We start from the raw sequence: 18,897 nt of genomic DNA, 5'->3' as shown, positions 1-18,897 counted from the left end.
GCCACTTTCAGCTTTTTCTTTTCTTTGATCCATCAGCGTTGCCCTGGCCACCAACCAAGTTCACACAGTCCAAGCAGACATTCTGGATTGCATCAACATGTTAGCACTCTTCATTTTCAAAATGTAGACCATATATAGCTAAGATTAAACCTGTAGCAACCAACCCCTAGATGTCATTGTTGCTGCTGAAATATCAACTCTTGAGTCTTGGAATTTTTACATCTGAAGAGATAGCAGTGTTCATCTGAATAAGCCCCTTAAATAATGCAAATTCAATTCACTTTCGGTTTTTCAAAGCCAAGTCCAAAGTCTTCTGGACTTCTTAACCAAAATGCAACTAAATCTTAGGGTGTTAGCACACATTCAGTTGCCAACAAAATCCGCATTCAGGAAAAATAGGCTGAAAAACCCACGTAGTCGTATGTGACATTCCTAACGTGCTCACATCAAATTCCACGACATAAGCTGATTATGGAGTCGCTGGGCGATTCTGCCCTTCTTCTTTTCGTGTGTTGTCTGACTTCTGTGCCTGCCTCTGTCATCGGTGTCTGGAGCTCAGAGCCGTCTGCGCCTTGCGAACAGCAGCTTCCAATCAAGGGCGCATGGAAGAGCAGAAGCACCCACCCTGTTTCCAACAAGCCATCGAATGCGACGTATTCTTTGTTCATAGTGTCCTTCAACTCCAACTTTTCCTTCCATTTCATATCATTCCAGTCCCAGTCTTCGCAATAACAATACTTTATTGTTTATTGATTGCTTTCTATGAGTCAGACATACATTTGGTTCTTTAAACTTTTCAACTGCCCTGTAAGGTAGGTATGAAGTAACTGAAGCACAGAGAAGTACAGTATCTTGCCCAGGACACACAGCTAATGAGTGCTAACAGGTTTTGAAGCACAGGGTAAGTGAAAACCAGTCCACAGACTGGATTCTTAGGACCTTTCTGTGGCCAACTCCCTCGTCTCTAACTGGGTGCCATGTTTATTTTCTTTCCAAGCCTCCGGCCCTCAATCTCACGCCCTATCTTCCCAAAAGATGATTTTGAGTAGCTCCTCCAATAAACTTTATGCTTGGGAGCATGTCTGCTAAATGAAATCACTTTTTTCTTTGATCACTCAGTGTTTACTGAATGTAGCTAAATGTTAGGCCCTGTTCTAGGCCGGGAGGGCAGGAGAGATATTGATGAACAAAACTGACAAGCTCTGCTGGGCTCTTGAAGCTCATCTCCCACCAGGGTAGACAGATGTTGAGACAGTGATTACACACGGAATTAACTGACAAGAGAGTGAAGTCCACAAAGATACAGGAAATCACACAAGCAGAGCCCCTAACATGGGCCCTCCATCGGAAGGCCCTCAACAGAGGCCTGCTGCCTGTCTCCGTCTGGCTCAGTCTCAGCCCCAATCTGCCTTTCTGGTCAGAGCTCTTCCTGCTGCCCATATTGAGTCCTTCAACCCCAGCAGAGGGGTCTCCACGATCCAAATAGATGCCCTGTGTCCATAGTGCACCTCCCTGCTCCATTCAGGTTGGTCCACTTTCTGCCAAGGTGACCCATTCTTGAACTTAGCTAGCTCAAGTTTGCCTTACCATTACCTGGTCCTAGGGATGTCCCTGCAGGTGGCCTAGAGATATGAGCTGAAGGAGGAGGCCTGATGCAAGAGGGATGGATGGCATGGCAGCCTGACCACCTACTCATGAAGCTTCATGCACCTCACAGCTCCACTCATGCCTAATTCGGGATGCACCACTTACACCTGGTGACAGATTTCTACTGGGCCCTCCTGCCTTACGGCCTTGTGGAGCTGATGAAGAGGCCAGAAGGGGCATGCAATTTGCTATTTGCAGTGTGAATAATACGGTTTGGCTCTGTGTCCCCACCCAAATCTCATCTCAAATTGTAATCCCCACGTGTTGGGGAAGGTCCTGGTGGGGGGGTGATTGAATCATGTGGGTGGACTTCCCCCTCGCTGTTCTCACGATAGTGAGTGAGTTCTCACGAGATCTGGTTGTTTGAAAGTGTGTGGCACTTTCCCTCTCACTCTGTCTCTCTCCTGCTCCAACCATGGTAAAATGTGTTGCTTCCCCTTGCCTTATGCCATGATTGTAAGTCTCCAGAGGCCTTTCAGTCATGCTTCCTGTTAAGCCTGCAGAACTGTGAGTCAATTAAACCTCTTTTCTTCATAAGTTACCGAGTCTCAAGTAGCTCTTTAGAGCAGTGTGATAATGGACTAATATAGTGAACTTTCTCTGGGTATGATAATGCATTTTTTCCTCTTCTTTCTCACTCATGTCTCTCTCTCAGTAAAAGAAACATCCCAGGCTGGGCACAGTGGCTCACGCTTGTAATTCCAGCACTTTGGGAGGCCAAGATGGGTGGATCACTTGAGGTCAGGAGTTCAAGACCAGCCTGGGCAACATGGTAAAACCCTGTCTCTACTAAAAATACAAAAATTAGCCAGGCATGGGGCTGCACGCCTGTATTCCCAGCTACTCGGGAGGCTGAGGCAAGAGAATCGTTGGAACCCAGGAGGCAGAGGTTGCAATAAGCTGAGATCGCGCCACTGCACTCCAGCCTGGGTGACACAGCGAGAGTCAGTGTCAAAAAAACAAATATAAATAAATAAATATTTAAAATAAAATGAAGCAACATTCCAGAAGGTCAAATACTATACCATGTTCCCTCTGCTTGGTCTTCCCCAGTATGAAGAGCTCAAGCTGGGAACGTTAGAAGACAGACTCCTTGCAATCTACAGTTATCCATTTACTGATGTCTTAAAGAAGCAAGAAGTAGAACTCCCAGCCAGTCAGTGATGATGCCAGCAGCTCCTCCTAGTCTATCACCTCAAGAGGAGCTGTCAAAATAACAAATGACATATTTTTAAGTTGCAGGATTACCCCTTAGCTGGGCTCTCTTGGTTTGATTAGCAGTTACTTTTCCTTTTAGTATCTTTCTTCATCTTCTCCTCCTTCTTCTTTTCATTTTCTTCCTCTGCTCCACTCATCAATAAAGGCCACTGTTTTCAGGAAACTGCTTCTCTAGGAAGAATTGAACAGTATCCTATTACAATCACATTGTCTTGTTCAGAAGCAGGTGGTATTACCTGTCAACAGGGGTTTGGGGCAGAGCAAATAGCTCCCACCCAGCTCGGTGGAGCCACTCCCTGGCTCCTGGGGAGAGAAAAATGGCCAAAGGAGAGAGCTCTCTGGAGGCCTCAAAATCTCATTTTCATTCCCCTTGCAGAGAAGAGACTGACTTTATTGACAAAGACGACTGAAAATCGCTTGAGCGTTCCAATAACCAGTCTGCGTTGAGGCAGAAAGACAGTCTGGCGGAGGCAAGCTCCCTGCTCCACCACTAGCTCCGCCGAGCCACGCTTTCCTGCAGCACCAGTCTGTGGCATATGCAGACTAGACTGAAAGGAGCCTCCTGTCGGCCTCAAAAGCAGCCCCCCTCCACCTCCACTCCCAGCCTGCTGGTGCGTTTCCTGGATCCCAATCACAAATCAACACAAATGCAGGGAATCTCTGCCAGACACCAAACTCTAAGGCTGATTCAGGAGCTTGGGGTCAGGCCTAAGTTGGCTTGGACCAGGCACAGGTCCCACTTTCCACTGGAGTGCCCTGTGGCTTGGCTGCACATTGCAGGTGGGCCGCTAGATGTCACCATTATTGATTCTTGTCCTTATACCCAGGTCCTGAGTCTAAGACAGGGTCTCAGGGCTAGGGGAACTCTGGAGAGAATTCCTTCCCAGTGTTGACTGCAGGACTGCTATATTTGCTATGTCTGAGTTCCACGGTGGGCCTTTTCTAAATAAGTTAGCATCTCAGCCCCAAAACAGCAGAGCTGCAAATTAAGCAAAGTCCAGTGTTAGCCAGAGCCAACTTTCACAATCACGTCCCCTGCCTTTTCTCCTCCTCTTCGTCGTCATGGTTGATCACTATGTATCCTTCTGGTTTACTTGGGCCCTCAATAAGAAATCAATTAATATGTGTGCCTCACAGCAGCAGGGATTTTAGATGTCGATGTGCTGTTGAAAAAACGTAGGTCTGTGGCTTTTTAGCAGAGAATGAATGACAGATGGATAATTTATGACGGTCTTTGAGACCTGAACTATAATTATGAAGTATTTCTAGGTGTATATTCAGGATGCAAAGTGTAAGGAATCCAGAGCTAATGTTAATTTATTACTGACAGCTGTATATATAATAATATATCACATCTTTTCATCTTACATTCCTTCTGACTTACATCAAGCAATCTTTTCATTCATTAATAAAATCAAGTCTTGCCATTATTCTTAATGATGAAGTTCCATCTTGAACCCAGAGGACTCCTATCATTAAACTCTGTGCTTCTATATACCAGTCACCTGAAGCTCAAAAAAAAGGATAAATTGAACTTCTTGTTTTACAAGCAAGGTGAAAACATCGGAAAGATGGAGCCCACTTGCTCACAGTCCCACAAGAGCTAAGTAGCGAAGTCAGGGACAATTTTTGGGTTTATTTTTCTCAGCTCACACTACCACATCCTTTTTTTCCCTTTTAGCTCTTTTGCCTCCTCTCACCCTTGTACAATCTCTCCTTTTTTGAGGCAGTGTATTTTTTAAAGGTCATGATAAAAATTACAGCTTAAAGAAATACGGGCCACACGTCTCGTCCAATTTTCTGTGCTGTGCCAAAGACTTACATGATTAATCCCTTCAAAAGAAATCTAATCTTATCACACCAAAGACAAGGTGTCCTTCATAAGTATTGTGGCTGGAAACAAGTAGGTCTCCCTCCAGTTTCAACTGGTTCAATGTCTCATTCAGTTTACAACCAGTCATCACCTTGGCAACTTACTCAAGGCACTGTCTTCAGTGTTCCCAAAATGTAAGCAGGGCTCCAGTTCAACTTGTAAAGCACTATGTGTCATCAAATTCCATGGTCACTTTAGGAGATACAGAGACCCATGATACTTGTAGGAGAAGCGAAACCTTTAGCCTCATCAACTAATTAATGGCCTCAAAGTAAAATAATGAGGTGTGTGGAGATAGGGATTCAGTTACCGGGTCATCTCTCATCTGGAGACACAATCAGATTCCACTGAATAGGCACTAGATAATTGAGTAAGCAAGTTTCCTATCTATAATACTAAATCTTACTAGGATTGTTTAATTAAATCATGATAAATAACACTCTGTGGCAGGTGAGAGGTGCTGAGAAGAGTTTAGATGAGACGTCCACAAGTTCAGTGGAACTACATCTGAATGCCTTTGCATTCTTCTGACTTAAAAATGGTGACTGCAATTTTCCAGAGAATTCTTTTCTAGGAAAAAGAAATACTGAGGTTCTGTGTCCCAGGCTTTTTGAAGTTGTCTTGGTTTTCCTATAAGATTCTGTATTGTATAATTTCTCAGTCTTCAGGAATGAAGGCCCTAATTATTTCATTATCATTTCTTTCTGCCTATAATGATTTCTTCCTAATGGCCCTGGCTGTTGCAGGTACATCCAAGTAGGGAGTGGGTATCAGTGGCTGTGTCATGCTATAGTAACAAACAGCGTTCTCAAAGAACTAACATTAGAATTACCATTCCACCCAACAATCCCACTACTGGGTGTATACCCAAAGGAAGATAAATCATTTTACCGAAAAGACACCTGCACTCCTATATTTACTGAAGCACTATTCACAATTGCAAAGACACGGAATCAACCGAAGTGCCCATCAGTGGTAGACTGGATAAAGAAAATGCAGTACATATTAACAGCAAGGAATACTATGCAGCCATAAAAAAGAACAAAATCATGTCCCTTGCAGCAACATGGATGCAGCTGGAGGCCATTATCCTAAGCAAATTAACACAGAAACAGAAAGCCCAATACTGCATGTTTTCACTTATAAGTGGGAGCTAAACATGGGGTATACATGGACATAAAGAAGGGGAAAATGAACATTTGGGGACCCTAAAAGGGGAGAGGCATGGAGGGGGGAAAGGTCTGAAAAACTACCTGTAGGGTACCATGTTCACTATTCGGGTGAGGGAATCAATGGAAGCCCATATCTCAGCATCACGTAATATACCATGTAACAAATCTGCACATGGACCTCCCAAATCTAAAATTGAAGAAAAAAAAAAAAAAGGTCAGGTGTGGTGGCTCATGCCTGTAATCCCAGCACTTTGGGAGGCCAAGGTGGGTGGATCATCTGAGGTTGGGAGTTCGAGATCAGCCTGGCTGACATGGTGAAAGCTCGTCTACTAAAAATACAAAATTATCTGGGAGTGGTGGCATGCGCCTGTAATCCCAGCTACTCAGGAGGCTGAGGCAGGAGAATCGCTTGAACCCAGCACGGGGAGGTTGCAGTGAGACGGAATCGCACCACTGCACTCCAGCCTGGGCCACAGAGTGAGACTCCGTCTCAAAAAACAACAACAAAAAATCAGCTCCAAAATCATCAGAGACTTGCTCACCCTACATATCCACCACCATGGGTCAGTGGGGACTCAGCTCATCGTTGTCCCTCTAAGATGCTGGCTGATGGTGTGGCCGCCACCTGAAACATTGCCAGTCATCAAGCCAAAGGGAAATGTACTCTGGAGGGAACTGCACTGGCAATTAAATGCTCCAGCATGAAGGGAATGCCCTCATTCCCACAAACCATCCATTCACCAACACCAGTACTGGCCACACCCCCAAGCCACAGGGCCAGGAATTTCTATCTAACCTTATGCCAGAAGAGGGACAACGGGAACTAGCTGGTGAATACCAGTAATGATCACCACAGGAACTTCAGACAAAGATACACTTTCGTTCGCTTGTTTTAGAAGTTCTTTATTTTCCCTAGATTATATTATACTGTGTTCTGCACTCTCCCTTGATCAAATAATTCTGTCATTTCGTCTGTCCACTTTCAGATTCATGGACATTACACTTAAGACATGAGTAATGAAAAGGCTCTCTTCAGTTCAGATAATGATAAGCTAAGATGGTTTGTGCCAATAGCCCAAGGGAAGGAATTGCTCACACTACTTGTTTGTTCTCCCTTTCAACGCTTCGTATTTCTGGTTTTCCTTGACTGTTTTTTCCTTCCACCCTTCTATGCTAGTCTCCTGCTCAATCTCTTACCTTTTATTGAAAAAAATTACTCAACGTTTTATTTTTATTTCTTCATAGCTCTTTGGTCTAATTGGCAAAGGATTCTGTGGAACAGCAGAATTCTAACTTTGCGGCCGGGTGCGGTGGCTCACGCCCATAACCCCAGTACTTTGGGAGGCCGAGGCAGGTGAATCGTGAGGTCAAGAGATCAAGACCATCCTGGCCAATATGGCGAAACCCCATCACTACTAAAAAGACAAAAAAATGACCGGGGGCGGTGGCTCACGCCTGTAATCCCAACACTTTGGGAGGCCGAGGCGGGCGGATCACGAGGTCTGGAGATTGAGACCATCCTGGCTAACACGGTGAAACCCCGTTTCTACTAAAAATACAAAAAGTTAGCCGGGCGTGGTGGCGGGTGCCTGTAGTCCCAGTTACTCTGGAGGCTGAGGCAGGAGAGTGGCGTGAACCTGGGAGGCGGAGCTTGTGGTGAGCCGAGATCACATCACTGCACTCCAGCCTGGGTGACAGAGCGAGACTCCGTCTCAAAAAAAAAAAAAAAAAAAAAAGAAACAAAAAAATTAGCTGGGCCTGGTGGCACGCCCTGTAGTGCCAGCTACTGGGGAGGCTGAGGCAGGACAATCACCTGAACCTGGGAGGCGGAGGCTGCACTGAGCCGAGATTGAGCCACTGCAATCCAGCCTGGGGAGAGAGTGAGACTCCGTTTCAAAAAAAATAAAAATAAAAATTCTAACTTTGCTGGTTTCCTAACCCCCAAATTCAGATGAATTTGTATTCTGAAATACAGTAACAGGAATTATCAGCCTTTCTGATTCTAAATTTTGTTGGCTCTTCCTCCCAGGACAGTGGACAGCCCAGCCAGCTGTAAAGGCTTCTAAAAAGATCTGGAATAGATCCCCAAGAGGTATCTCACCAAACGAGTCCATTCCATTACAATGGCCGGAATCTTCAGTTTTACTTCCTTGCTCATGTCCACCGCTCACCCGGAGTCCAGACCCAAGCACTGCGCTGCGTAGTTCCTAACACGGCAAAACTATCCAGCATTTTTGGTGAAATTGGCTGGAAAGCTTCACTCAGTCCGTTTTTCACTGTTAGCAGGGGAACCACCCTAGTATCTTTCATAATACAGATCCGAATGACAAACGCCATCGTGCCCTCGGAGGGCTGAGGTTGTGTTACTGGGTCTGGTCCTACAAACCCTGAAAATCCTGAATCTCTCAAGCAAAGAGATTTTCCCCCCAGCTCTTGTCCTTAACAGGCACCCCTTAAAGCCAAGCTGCGAATCTGGCTAAGACCTCTATATTTTAGCCAAGAACACCTCAAAATGTACAGTCCTACCAAAAGAACTAATACAAATCTAGAAGCACAAGTCTAAAGAAAAAAAAAACCAATGCCCATTGTTGAAAACCAATTGCGGTGTGAGTGGGGTGATAAGGCTAGCCCAGAGCGGATTTAGGCGACATGGGGAGATGCCAAAGTGAATACACGGTGACTTCTAAACCTAGACGTCTGGAAGGGGCCGTGAGAGCCAGACAACTGGGCCCGAACCCCGCCTGAGAGCCGAGATTTGCAAGGGGCTAAGCTGGCTAGAGAGCCTCCTACTCGCCGGTCCAGCCTCGGCGGCCCGGGATGCTCGTGGGCGGAGCCTGAGCCTCGCCCCGCCCCCGCTGCCCGCCATTCGGGTCACCTGACCCACTCGCGGCTCACGTGATCCATCCCCAGCGCCGCCATTTTGGAGCTCCGGATGAGGAGGGGGAAAGCGGGGGAAAAGAGGGAAAAGAGCCGGGAGAGAGGTGGGCAAGGACGAGGGTGAGGGCACGGCCGGGTCCTGGCTGGCCAAACGAGGCTCGCGGAAGCAGCAGCCGCCGCCTGACCGCAGGTACCGCGCCCCGGGGCCGCCCCTCCGCCCGCTGTTAGCGCCGCCGCCGGCCATGTGCATCCTCCCCTCAGGCCTCTGCCGGCGCTCGCTTCCTCCTCAGCCGGCCGAGCCCCTCCCGGTGCTAGCCACAATCCCCAAGTTCCGTGTCCGGTTTCTGTCTTCTGTGCAGCAAGGCCTGCGGAGACCCCGGGCTTGCCCTGCAGCTGGGGGTGGGGGGAACCCGCTGCTCCCCGCATACTGTCACCAGCCCGGCCCGCCTGTAGGCCCGCCCGCAGGCGTTGCTTCCTTCTGCAGACGTGAGATCGTTTAGGCCAGCCGGGATGGACCCCAGCATCTTTTGATTAATTTTCTAAGCCCCCTCATTCCGCACCCATCACCTCAGTCCTTTAGCCAGTGCGTGTTGTAGAAAAAGGTAGTACGGAAATGCGGTCCTGGTCTTCTGCATTTATTACCGTCCTCTGGAGATAGAATTATATCTCCAGAGATCACGGAGACCATCAGGGAAAGTTCCCACCTCTTAAGACCTGGGGGCATCGGAATGAATGGTTTGTGTAGAAGGCCGGGATGATTAATAAGGTGGAGGCCACTTTCCCAACCCCAAGGCGGTCTTTTTAAGTTTCTGCAGTGGGCTGTAATTTGCTATCAGTCTGCATCGCTCTTCTCAGGCAATTACTGGATTTATCACCTCTTTGAGTTTGCACTTCCTCCAGTACTCTGCTCTCACTCAGAGTATGGGTTGCGTTATTGATTAAAAGAAAGCCTGGCCCTTCATTCCTTTACCTCACTAACTCGTTGAAAATTAACTTCAGGGGAGCCCTAAAGATGTTTTTTCTGCCCTGGCAGTGAGCTATTTTACTTAACCGTAATCGATAAGGTAGTTGCATTGTAGGTGAAACGAATAAGCATTTTTTTTATCTTTTAGATTTATTCTAGCCAGTATAAGAAACAGTGGCAAAGAAATGTAGGACCAGAGTAGGAAACTGCATTAGAAGATATATAGGTCACACCACTGTGTCATGTCTTTTTACCCTGTTTTTCTGCCTATTGTGCTTGCAAAATTTGCAGAATCACTCTTTAGATTGTGTTTTTAGTTTAGATTAAAATAGCAATGTGCAATTTATTGTTCCATTCTCATTAGAAAATCGTGTCAGTAAAACCAATCGTGTAGAGTCTAGTACGTAAATTCTGAGGTAAAACAAAATACACAATTATTGGGAGAAGTTTCCAGAGCTATTTTTTCCTAACTTCTGCAAAACCCTCAAGTCGGCTTGTTAGATAAATTATTTAAATTTGCATTACGTAATGGGGTTGCATGAACATTCCTCTGAATTTCTTTTTACATGGAATATTGAGACATTTTTCACTGCCAAAAAAAATCGTTACTTTGTTTCACCAAGAAAGAGAAATGTTTTGATACTATATACTTTCGTTCTTGGCCACAGCTGGATTTTGAAGATTGATCCAAGGGACTGTGTTAATTTCAGGAATTGATTTGAAAGACACTGGCTCTGCCACTTAACAGCCATGTAACCTTGGGTAAGTCACTTAAACCACACTGAGTGTTTCCTTATTTATAAGATTGTATAACACCCACCTAGCCTGTCCCAAAGAGTTATGAGGATCAGATACCACTAACATATTTGATAGAGCCTCACTGTAAGGAGCTGTTACTCTTTTCAGTATTGATATTTTGTACATGTTTATTCTCATTGAGAATTAAGAGGAAAATTGGTGTATTAGAGAAAGCAGTGGCTTTAGAATGAGATCGGCCTGGATTCCTGTTCTTAAACCAGTTACCACTTTGTGTCTGTGAGTCTCAGGTTCCTCATCTGCAAAAAAAAATACACAAAATTTGAGTATTACACAAAATCTACAGAGGCATTACTCCCTAGACTTGCACCTCATGGGCGAGGATTTCCTCAGTCTTTTTTGTAGTCTCCAGCACTCTGGTTGGCACATTATAGGTGCTCAATAAATGATAGTAAATCTGAATATTGGTTAATGTTAGTTAGACCTTATGTCTTCATTGCAGCTGCCAAATTAGAATATTCTCTCAGGCTATGTGCCAACTAAGAAACTCTAGACTATGAAACTCCATATACTTGTGATATTTATACTCATTTTTTTCTTAGTGGTAATTAATAATTACCTTGGGCTCAGAAGATTTTAAATCAGATAAATTATAGCCAATATAGTGAGTTAAATCTATAAATAATGTGTAAGCAGTTTCCAGGTAACTTTATAGACAGTTTATAATTCAGGGACCTGAAAGTTCATCTAGCTTCACCCTCTTGTTTTACATCTGAGCAATCTAAAACTCACAGAGACAGTGACTTGCCTAAGGTCACACAGCTAATTGAGGGCACTTTAGGGGAGGGACCCTTGAGCTTATGTCCCCTGCCTTCTTTTGGCTGGAGCAAAATAAATGTGTCATATTTTAGAATTACAATAATGTAGAAGAATGGGGAATTTATTGGCCATTACTTCTATAGCACAATTTTTTTTTTTTTTCATTTTGGAAAAAAATTCTTATTCTGAAAGAGAAGGTTCTTTTGTATTGTATTGTACTGTTCTTCATGTATACACAGAAAATTATAGCCTTTTCTCCAGGCCCACATAAATTGTTCACCTTGATTTTACTCATGATAACCATACTACTGTAACTATAAGGAACTAATTAGGTACACAAATCACCAAATAGCAAATTATAAGGAAACGAAGACAACTGAAATAATTTGGCTCCTAACTTTTTGTGAGAAAGATATTCATTAGAAGCGTTTGCCTGTGGAATACTGTTGTCAAGGAAAGATTTGAGAGAGTTGGTGGAAAGGGTTATAGAACTTTTCTGATTTGGGATAAAACTTTAGTTTATTACTTATTTATTTGTAACAATTTAATATATTTACTATAATGTTGTTATGTCCAAAACAAGAAATTCCAAACAAGAAATCTCCTGTTTTGCTAATGCCTGTCATCTTCTTTCCTCCTAGTGAACTTTCGTATTCAGCCGTATCGATCTTTTCACTCACCCCCAGATAGCATGCTTATTCTCACTTCTAAAAATATAGTCATGTCATGGCTGCTTTTCTGGTCACTGCTACCCTTGTGTCAACTTGTATCAGCAGTATTCCAAGGAAGCACATGGCACGTTGAAATGAGGATAATTCAAGGAAGGTATATTTACAAAGATACTAGTAATAAAGGTGTTGGACTTCAATAAGCAAACCACAGCATAATGCAGTTATCTGGAGCTAGCAGCATTAGGAGAGGGAGAGGTATCAGAATCGGAAGAAGGGTCTTGGAGAGCAGCCTACCTGGAAAGAAATAGCCTTCTATTGAGGAACATGGCCAATCCAAGGTGACCTAGAGATAGAGAACCAGGACAATGAATATTCTGATCTCACTATGCTACCTCCCTCTGATCTGTCATGGTTCTTCATTGGCTGACCTCAACCAGAAAGCAGAGGGTAGGGGAGCCTAGTGATGTAATCCCTCTGACACAGAGCAGAATGGAAAGGAGGATACAGTGAGCCTGGAGGGCAAATGGATGATGTCTGGCATGCTACCCATCCTTTGGGAACCAGTGGACATTTTAACCTCTCCATGAAGCTTTTGCTTACCTTGCTAGCCCAAAGGAGCTCTTCAGTCTCTTTCGGGATTTAGTCATTGACTGTTGCCTTTTATTTTACCTTGTGTACTATTGCATTGTTTAAACGCGGTTACTTTTTAACTTCCAAATGTTTGCCTTATCCATTCAACTCAGTTTTAAACTACAAGTATTAAGAATATAAAATTTTTCCTGATACTTTGCCTTGCGTCTTGTCTTGCGTGTAACAATTTGTTACATGCACACACATATTTGTATTTCTGCATTAGTGGTCTAAGTAAAATTTCTGGGATTCTAAGTAATCAAGAAATTTGAAGAGTTGGCCATAAGGTAACTTGCCCTCTGTGTATACTTTATTATGAGTTGTTAACCTTTTTATTATGAAAAATGTTAAACATTTATATAAGTAGAAAGAACAGTGAATTCCTAGGTACTCATCATTCAACTTTAAATACAGAATTAGTCATTCTTACTTTATTCTCATCCTCTCCACCCTACCACTGTACTGTCACCAAGGTAATTGTTTTACGTGGATCTCTTGGAGGCCAAGGAGAGTATGCAGATTGTCATAGTTTATGTTGTCATCACTATTGAGCCACTGACATTGTATGTGTACTCCTTATTTCATCTCTTTTGTTCAGATTTACTTCACTTGACAGGCAATCTCATATGTGTGTGTGTGTGTCACACACGCACATACATAATCATACATATATGTATTTTCTGCATTAGTGGTCTAAGTAAAATTTTTGTGAAAATTGGAAGAGTGGGACTTACAGTAGCTTCCCCTCTGTGTATACTTCATTATGAGCTGTTTTAAATATTTTTTTGTTTTAAACAGAGACTCGTTTTTATGAGATTAACCTGTGCATTGGTTTTGCTGTGGACCCAAACTGATTTTTCAGGTGTTTCCTGACATATTTTATGTTGTCATATCTGTTTTATAGCTGCCATTACTGTACTTATCCCCAAATGTATGCAGCCTTTAAAATGAGATACTTACATAAATGTTCAGGGAAAATTGGAGCATCTGCTGCAAATTTCCATTAGCTCTTAATGCCTGAGCAGACACAGCTTTAAAAATCTGAATGTTTTGTCAGATTCTTTTGTATTAGTCTTTTTCTTGAATTAAGATGAACTCCTCCTTTTCTTCATTTCACTTTCTTTTTAAGGTACACACTGAAATATCCACAGGGAGCAATTTGCACTGGTCTGTGTCACTTCGCTTATATCATTAAGTAGAAGAGAGATAACATGAGTCACCTTCATAACCCTATGGGTGTGCAAAGTCTCTTCAACAAACATTCACTTGTTAACCTCCAGATGATCAGTCAGCCTACATGGGTGTTACATTTCATGGAGAAGGAGACCTTAGATGTACAGTAGAGAGCCGTATCATGTTCAGAAAATTGAATGTTTGGGGATTCCTATTATTAAACTTGTTATTTAACCAATTTGCATTTAACCATTGAACTGACAGAAATAAGGCCTTAAGTTAATCACCTTAAAGGGAAATCGGTAGTCACATGAAGAGCCCCAGCTCCCCTTGGCCTAAAAATGTGGAATTCTAAGACAATAAAGCAACTTAGGAAGTCACAAAGGGTTTTTCTAAGGGAACAAATTGTTCCCCCATTGGTCTCCTCTTTAGTGACTTACAGCTGAGCGAAGAGATCTAAAAAGACTTTTGTTCCTTCTACCTGAGAAAGATGAAATAGAACTAGTATTTTGAGAGACTGTTTAAGGGAGAGTGGCTAAAGGACCACGGGCCTTTGGGAGCCAGGGTAGCCGTCATTGTTGGAATGGCCATGGAATGCATTTTCTGCTGTGAGGGCAGTAAGAGACAGCTAGTAGCAAAGAGAAAAAAGCTGATGCCATAGGGCAGAGTATTGTTAGGAAGAAGGGAAGAAGTAGTACTGAAGAAGCCAAGAGTAAAGTGTTTGCATTTTTGCCTGATGTGGATGTAGATCTAGAAAGCTGGCTTGCCAGAAGGAGTAGAAAATGAAGAAAAGCCATAGCTGCTGCCCAGAGTTGTGGGCGACCTGGCACTGAAGCTGGTCAGCACTGTGTGTGTGGGGGGGGGGGCGGCGGGGAGGAAGGGAGGGGACTGGCAGCTGGCAGGACATTAGGTATCATCTTGGCAAGGGCTGAAGGGCCCTTGTATGTTGATTCAGCCATGCGGGGAAGAACAGCCATGATTCACCACCTAAAATAAGAATTCAGAGCCTGGGCCTGAAGTTTAAGAATAGTGTGGTCTCTGGTCTATAGCTAGTGCCACTAAAAATTTTTGTTGGCATTTATTGAATGTTGTGAGTAAGATTCCAGAATGCACCTAAAATGTGGAAAAACAAAACTTGTTGCTGGAAAAAAGCCTAAACTTAAAAATGTGATCCAAGTCAACAAATTAATCTCACTTTAAGCCAAAGGAAATGTTTGAAATGAAAGTACTGCCAGGAAATATAAAGAGTATTCTAGACTTAGGCAGGAAGATTTATGGGTATTTTATGTTTAGTGACTTCCTCAGCCATAATGCATTATTAGAACGAACAAATAACCTCTTCTAAGGAAACTCTGTTCATATCTGGACCTGAAACACAACTGGGATATCACTTTTTTCCTTCTCTGATGTCCCTTACCCTTTCAGGAAAAAAAAAAAAAAAACAGAAAACAAACAAACAAAAAACATATATGTGGATATGAGTAATAGTTGATCACTAATATGACCTCTAGAAAAAAACCACAGCATAGTTTGTGGTTTATCTTCAGGAAGATAAAGGAAGTAAAAGTAGGAACTAGATCACTGCTTTTATTTAATTTCATTTATATAGTACTTTCCCAAATTCACTATGCCCTGTACAAACTACATGACTGTAGTTTCACAATTCCAAAGATTTGGGGAGAAAATAAACAAATTTGTGATTTTAGTAATAAAACTGTAGCTGTATTTAGTATAAGAAATAGTCTCTCAAGAATTGTATCAGTCATGGACTTTACAGAGTGATATTTCACAGTAACTGGAGGGGTTTCACATGCCTTGAGAATGGCTATGCTCCTTTAATCAAAAGGAATAGCAGTCTTTTCTTTCTTTTTTTTTTTTTTTTTTTATTTCTTTCTTGGCATTGTGCAAAAGGGAGCGAGTACTTTTAGTCCTGCTGGATGCTGAAGGCAAAGAAAGTGAAGAAAAATGGAGAAAAATATCATCATTTCCAAAGAAATAAGTGATAGAGGGGAGTATCTTCATTATTAGTCTTGATAGAAGATTGCATTCTAAAGAGAAATTCTAACCAATTTAAATTTATACTGGGGATTGCCAGGTGTGTGGATGTGGAGCTTCCAGCGTGGAAAATACTTAGGTTAGATTTGACACTAAAATTCGCTTATATTTCCTAAATTACATGCCTGTAATTATCCTGTAACCTGGAATTTTTGTTTTACATTATCCTTTTTAGATATGGAAGAAAGTAGCAGTGTTGCCATGTTGGTGCCAGATATTGGGGAACAGGAAGCTGTATTGACTGCTGAAAGTATCATCAGTCCTTCATTGGAAGTTGATGAACAAAGAAAAACTAAACCAGATCCATTAATCCATGTTATCCAGAAGTTAAGCAAGATAGTGGAAAATGAGAAGTCACAAAAATGTCTTTTAATTGGGAAGAAACGCCCACGTTCAAGTGCTACAACACACTCTCTTGAAACACAAGAACTTTGTGAGATTCCGGCTAAAGTAACCCAGTCACCTGCTGCTGATACTAGAAGAGCTGAGATGTCACAAACAAATTTTACCCCTGACACTCTTGCCCAGAATGAGGGGAAGGCTATGTCTTATCAGTGTAGCCTTTGTAAGTTTCTATCATCATCTTTTTCCGTCTTAAAAGATCATATTAAGCAGCATGGTCAGCAGAATGAAGTGATATTAATGTGCTCAGAGTGCCATATTACGTCTAGAAGCCAGGAGGAACTTGAAGCTCATGTGGTGAATGACCATGACAATGATGCCAATAGCCACACCCCATCCAAAGCCCAACAGTGCGTAAGCCCCTCCAACTCTTTATGTCGGAAAACCACAGAAAGAAATGAAACCATTCCAGACATCCCAGTAAGTGTGGACAATCTACAGACTCATACTGTCCAAACTGCATCTGTGGCAGAAATGGGTAAGAGGAAATGGTATGCATACGAACAGTACGGCATGTATCGATGCTTGTTTTGTAGTTATACTTGTGGCCAGCAGAGAATGTTGAAAACACATGCTTGGAAACATGCTGGGGAGGTTGATTGCTCTTATCCAATCTTTGAAAATGAAAATGAGCCGCTAGGCCTGCTGGATTCTTCAGCAGCCACTGCACCTGGTGGGGTCGATGCAGTGGTCATTGCTATTGGAGACAGTGAACTGAGTATCCACAATGGGCCATCAGTGCAAGTGCAGATTTGTAGCTCAGAGCCATTATCATCTTCATCTCCTTTAGAAGAGAGTGCAGAAAGAGGAGTACACCTAAGTCAGTCGGTTACCCTGGACCCCAATGAGGAAGAAATGCTAGAAGTGATTTCTGATGCAGAGGAGAATCTGATTGCTGATAGCCTACTTACATCAGCACAGAAAATCATCAGCAGCAGCCCCAATAAAAAAGGGCATGTTAATGTGATAGTAGAGCGATTGCCAAGTGCTGAAGAAACCCTTTCACAGAAGAGCTTCCTCATGAACACCGAAATGGAGGAAGGGAAGGACCTGAGCCCGACAGAAGCCCAGATTGGGTGCGAAGGAACGGATGATGTTTATCGTGCTGATAAATGTACTGTTGATATTGGGGGATTGATCATAGGCTGGAGTAGTTCAGAGGAGAAAGATGAGTTAATAAATAAAGGACTGGCTACTGATGAGAATGCCCCACCAGGCCGGAGAAGGACAAATTCTGAGTCTCTTCGATTACACTCATTAGCTGCAGAAGCCCTTGTCACAATGCCTATAAGAGCTGCAGAGTTGACAAGAGCCAACCTGGGGCACTATGGAGATATAAACCTTTTAGATCCAGATACTAGTCAAAGGCAAGTAGATAGTACATTGGCAGCATACTCAAAAATGATGTCGCCACTTAAAAACTCTTCAGATGGATTAACTAGTCTTAACCAAAGCAACTCCACCTTGGTAGCACTCCCAGAGGGTAGGCAGGAATTGTCAGATGGGCAAGTTAAGACAGGCATCAGCATGTCCTTACTCACCGTCATTGAAAAATTGAGAGAAAGGACAGATCAAAACGCTTCAGACGATGACATTTTGAAAGAGTTGCAGGACAACGCCCAGTGCCAGCCCAACAGCGATACAAGTTTGTCCGGAAACAATGTGGTGGAATACATCCCGAATGCTGAACGACCCTACCGTTGCCGCCTGTGTCATTACACAAGTGGCAACAAGGGCTACATCAAGCAGCACTTACGAGTGCATCGACAGAGACAGCCTTATCAGTGTCCTATCTGTGAGCACATAGCAGACAACAGCAAAGATCTGGAGAGCCACATGATCCACCACTGTAAGACAAGAATATACCAGTGCAAGCAGTGCGAAGAATCCTTCCATTATAAGGTAAGCATTCGTTCAGGAAGTCTTTCAGAGGACCTTAGCATCTTAGAGTGAGAAGGGAACTTTGTAGATCTAGTCCAACCACCTCATTTTATAGATAAGGAAACTGGGTCCCAGAAAAGTTGGACCATTTGCCCAAGGGGATCCCAACGTATCAGTATTAAAGTTGGTACTGAAATCTAGGTCTTCAGAATTTCTGCTGTAGAATCCTTTGCCCTGCCTGCTGCCTCCTTAACAGCCTCTGTGTTTGAGTGTGTATAGTTTATTTAAAGTGTTGATTTTCTGTTGCAAGAGAATTATAGGGAGTATGTAGTGGATTGACATCATACATACGTTTGACTTAAATTTAACCGTACATCATCACGACAAAAAAATACGTATTTTTCATCTTATATGGCCCCAAAATAACAGGCATTCAGTTCAGCTTCTGCACAACCAACAGTGATGTGTATCATTGCAGAAGGAAAAATGGGCTATAGTGGACCTAGTGAAAGGCACTGTCATGGAAATAGAACCATGTGTGTCATGTTTTATGGGCAGGGTAAAGAACTTTCAAAGTTATTTTGACTGTCTGAGTTTTATCTTAAGTGCTGACCTTATCAAAACCAGCATCCTGTATGAAGTGCTATTTTATAAAGGAAACTCGTTGAATCATTGGTTTAGAACTTTTCCTCTTCAGTGGGCCAGGTGACTCCTTGAAAATGTATTACAAATGTTATCCTAAGGGCTAACTAGAAGGTA

The 18,897-nt window shown here is 43.0% G+C and overlaps 1 protein-coding gene across 2 annotated transcripts in view; it reads left to right on the top strand.

The window, feature by feature from the left end:
• The first annotated feature begins 8,793 nt into the window (after positions 1-8,793).
• Positions 8,794-18,897, top strand: part of ZNF507 (zinc finger protein 507) — a 40,968-nt gene continuing 30,864 nt past the window's right edge. The window contains exons 1-3 of one of the 2 annotated variants that reach the window (XM_010355780.2): positions 8,804-8,977; positions 10,420-10,513; positions 16,031-18,159. In XM_010355780.2, the coding sequence (XP_010354082.2) occupies positions 16,033-18,159 (2,127 nt within the window). In that variant the 5' untranslated portion in view covers positions 8,804-8,977; positions 10,420-10,513; positions 16,031-16,032. Of the gene's footprint in view, positions 8,978-10,419; positions 10,514-16,030; positions 18,160-18,897 lie in introns of both variants that reach the window. The other variant, XM_030912842.1, reaches the window with a different exon arrangement.

The sequence above is a fragment of the Rhinopithecus roxellana genome, chromosome 12 (genome assembly GCF_007565055.1).
Source record: "Rhinopithecus roxellana isolate Shanxi Qingling chromosome 12, ASM756505v1, whole genome shotgun sequence".
Lineage (NCBI taxonomy): Eukaryota > Metazoa > Chordata > Mammalia > Primates > Cercopithecidae > Rhinopithecus > Rhinopithecus roxellana.
Note: the sequence above shows the minus strand (reverse complement) of the source record. Positions and strands in the feature narration are given on the sequence as shown.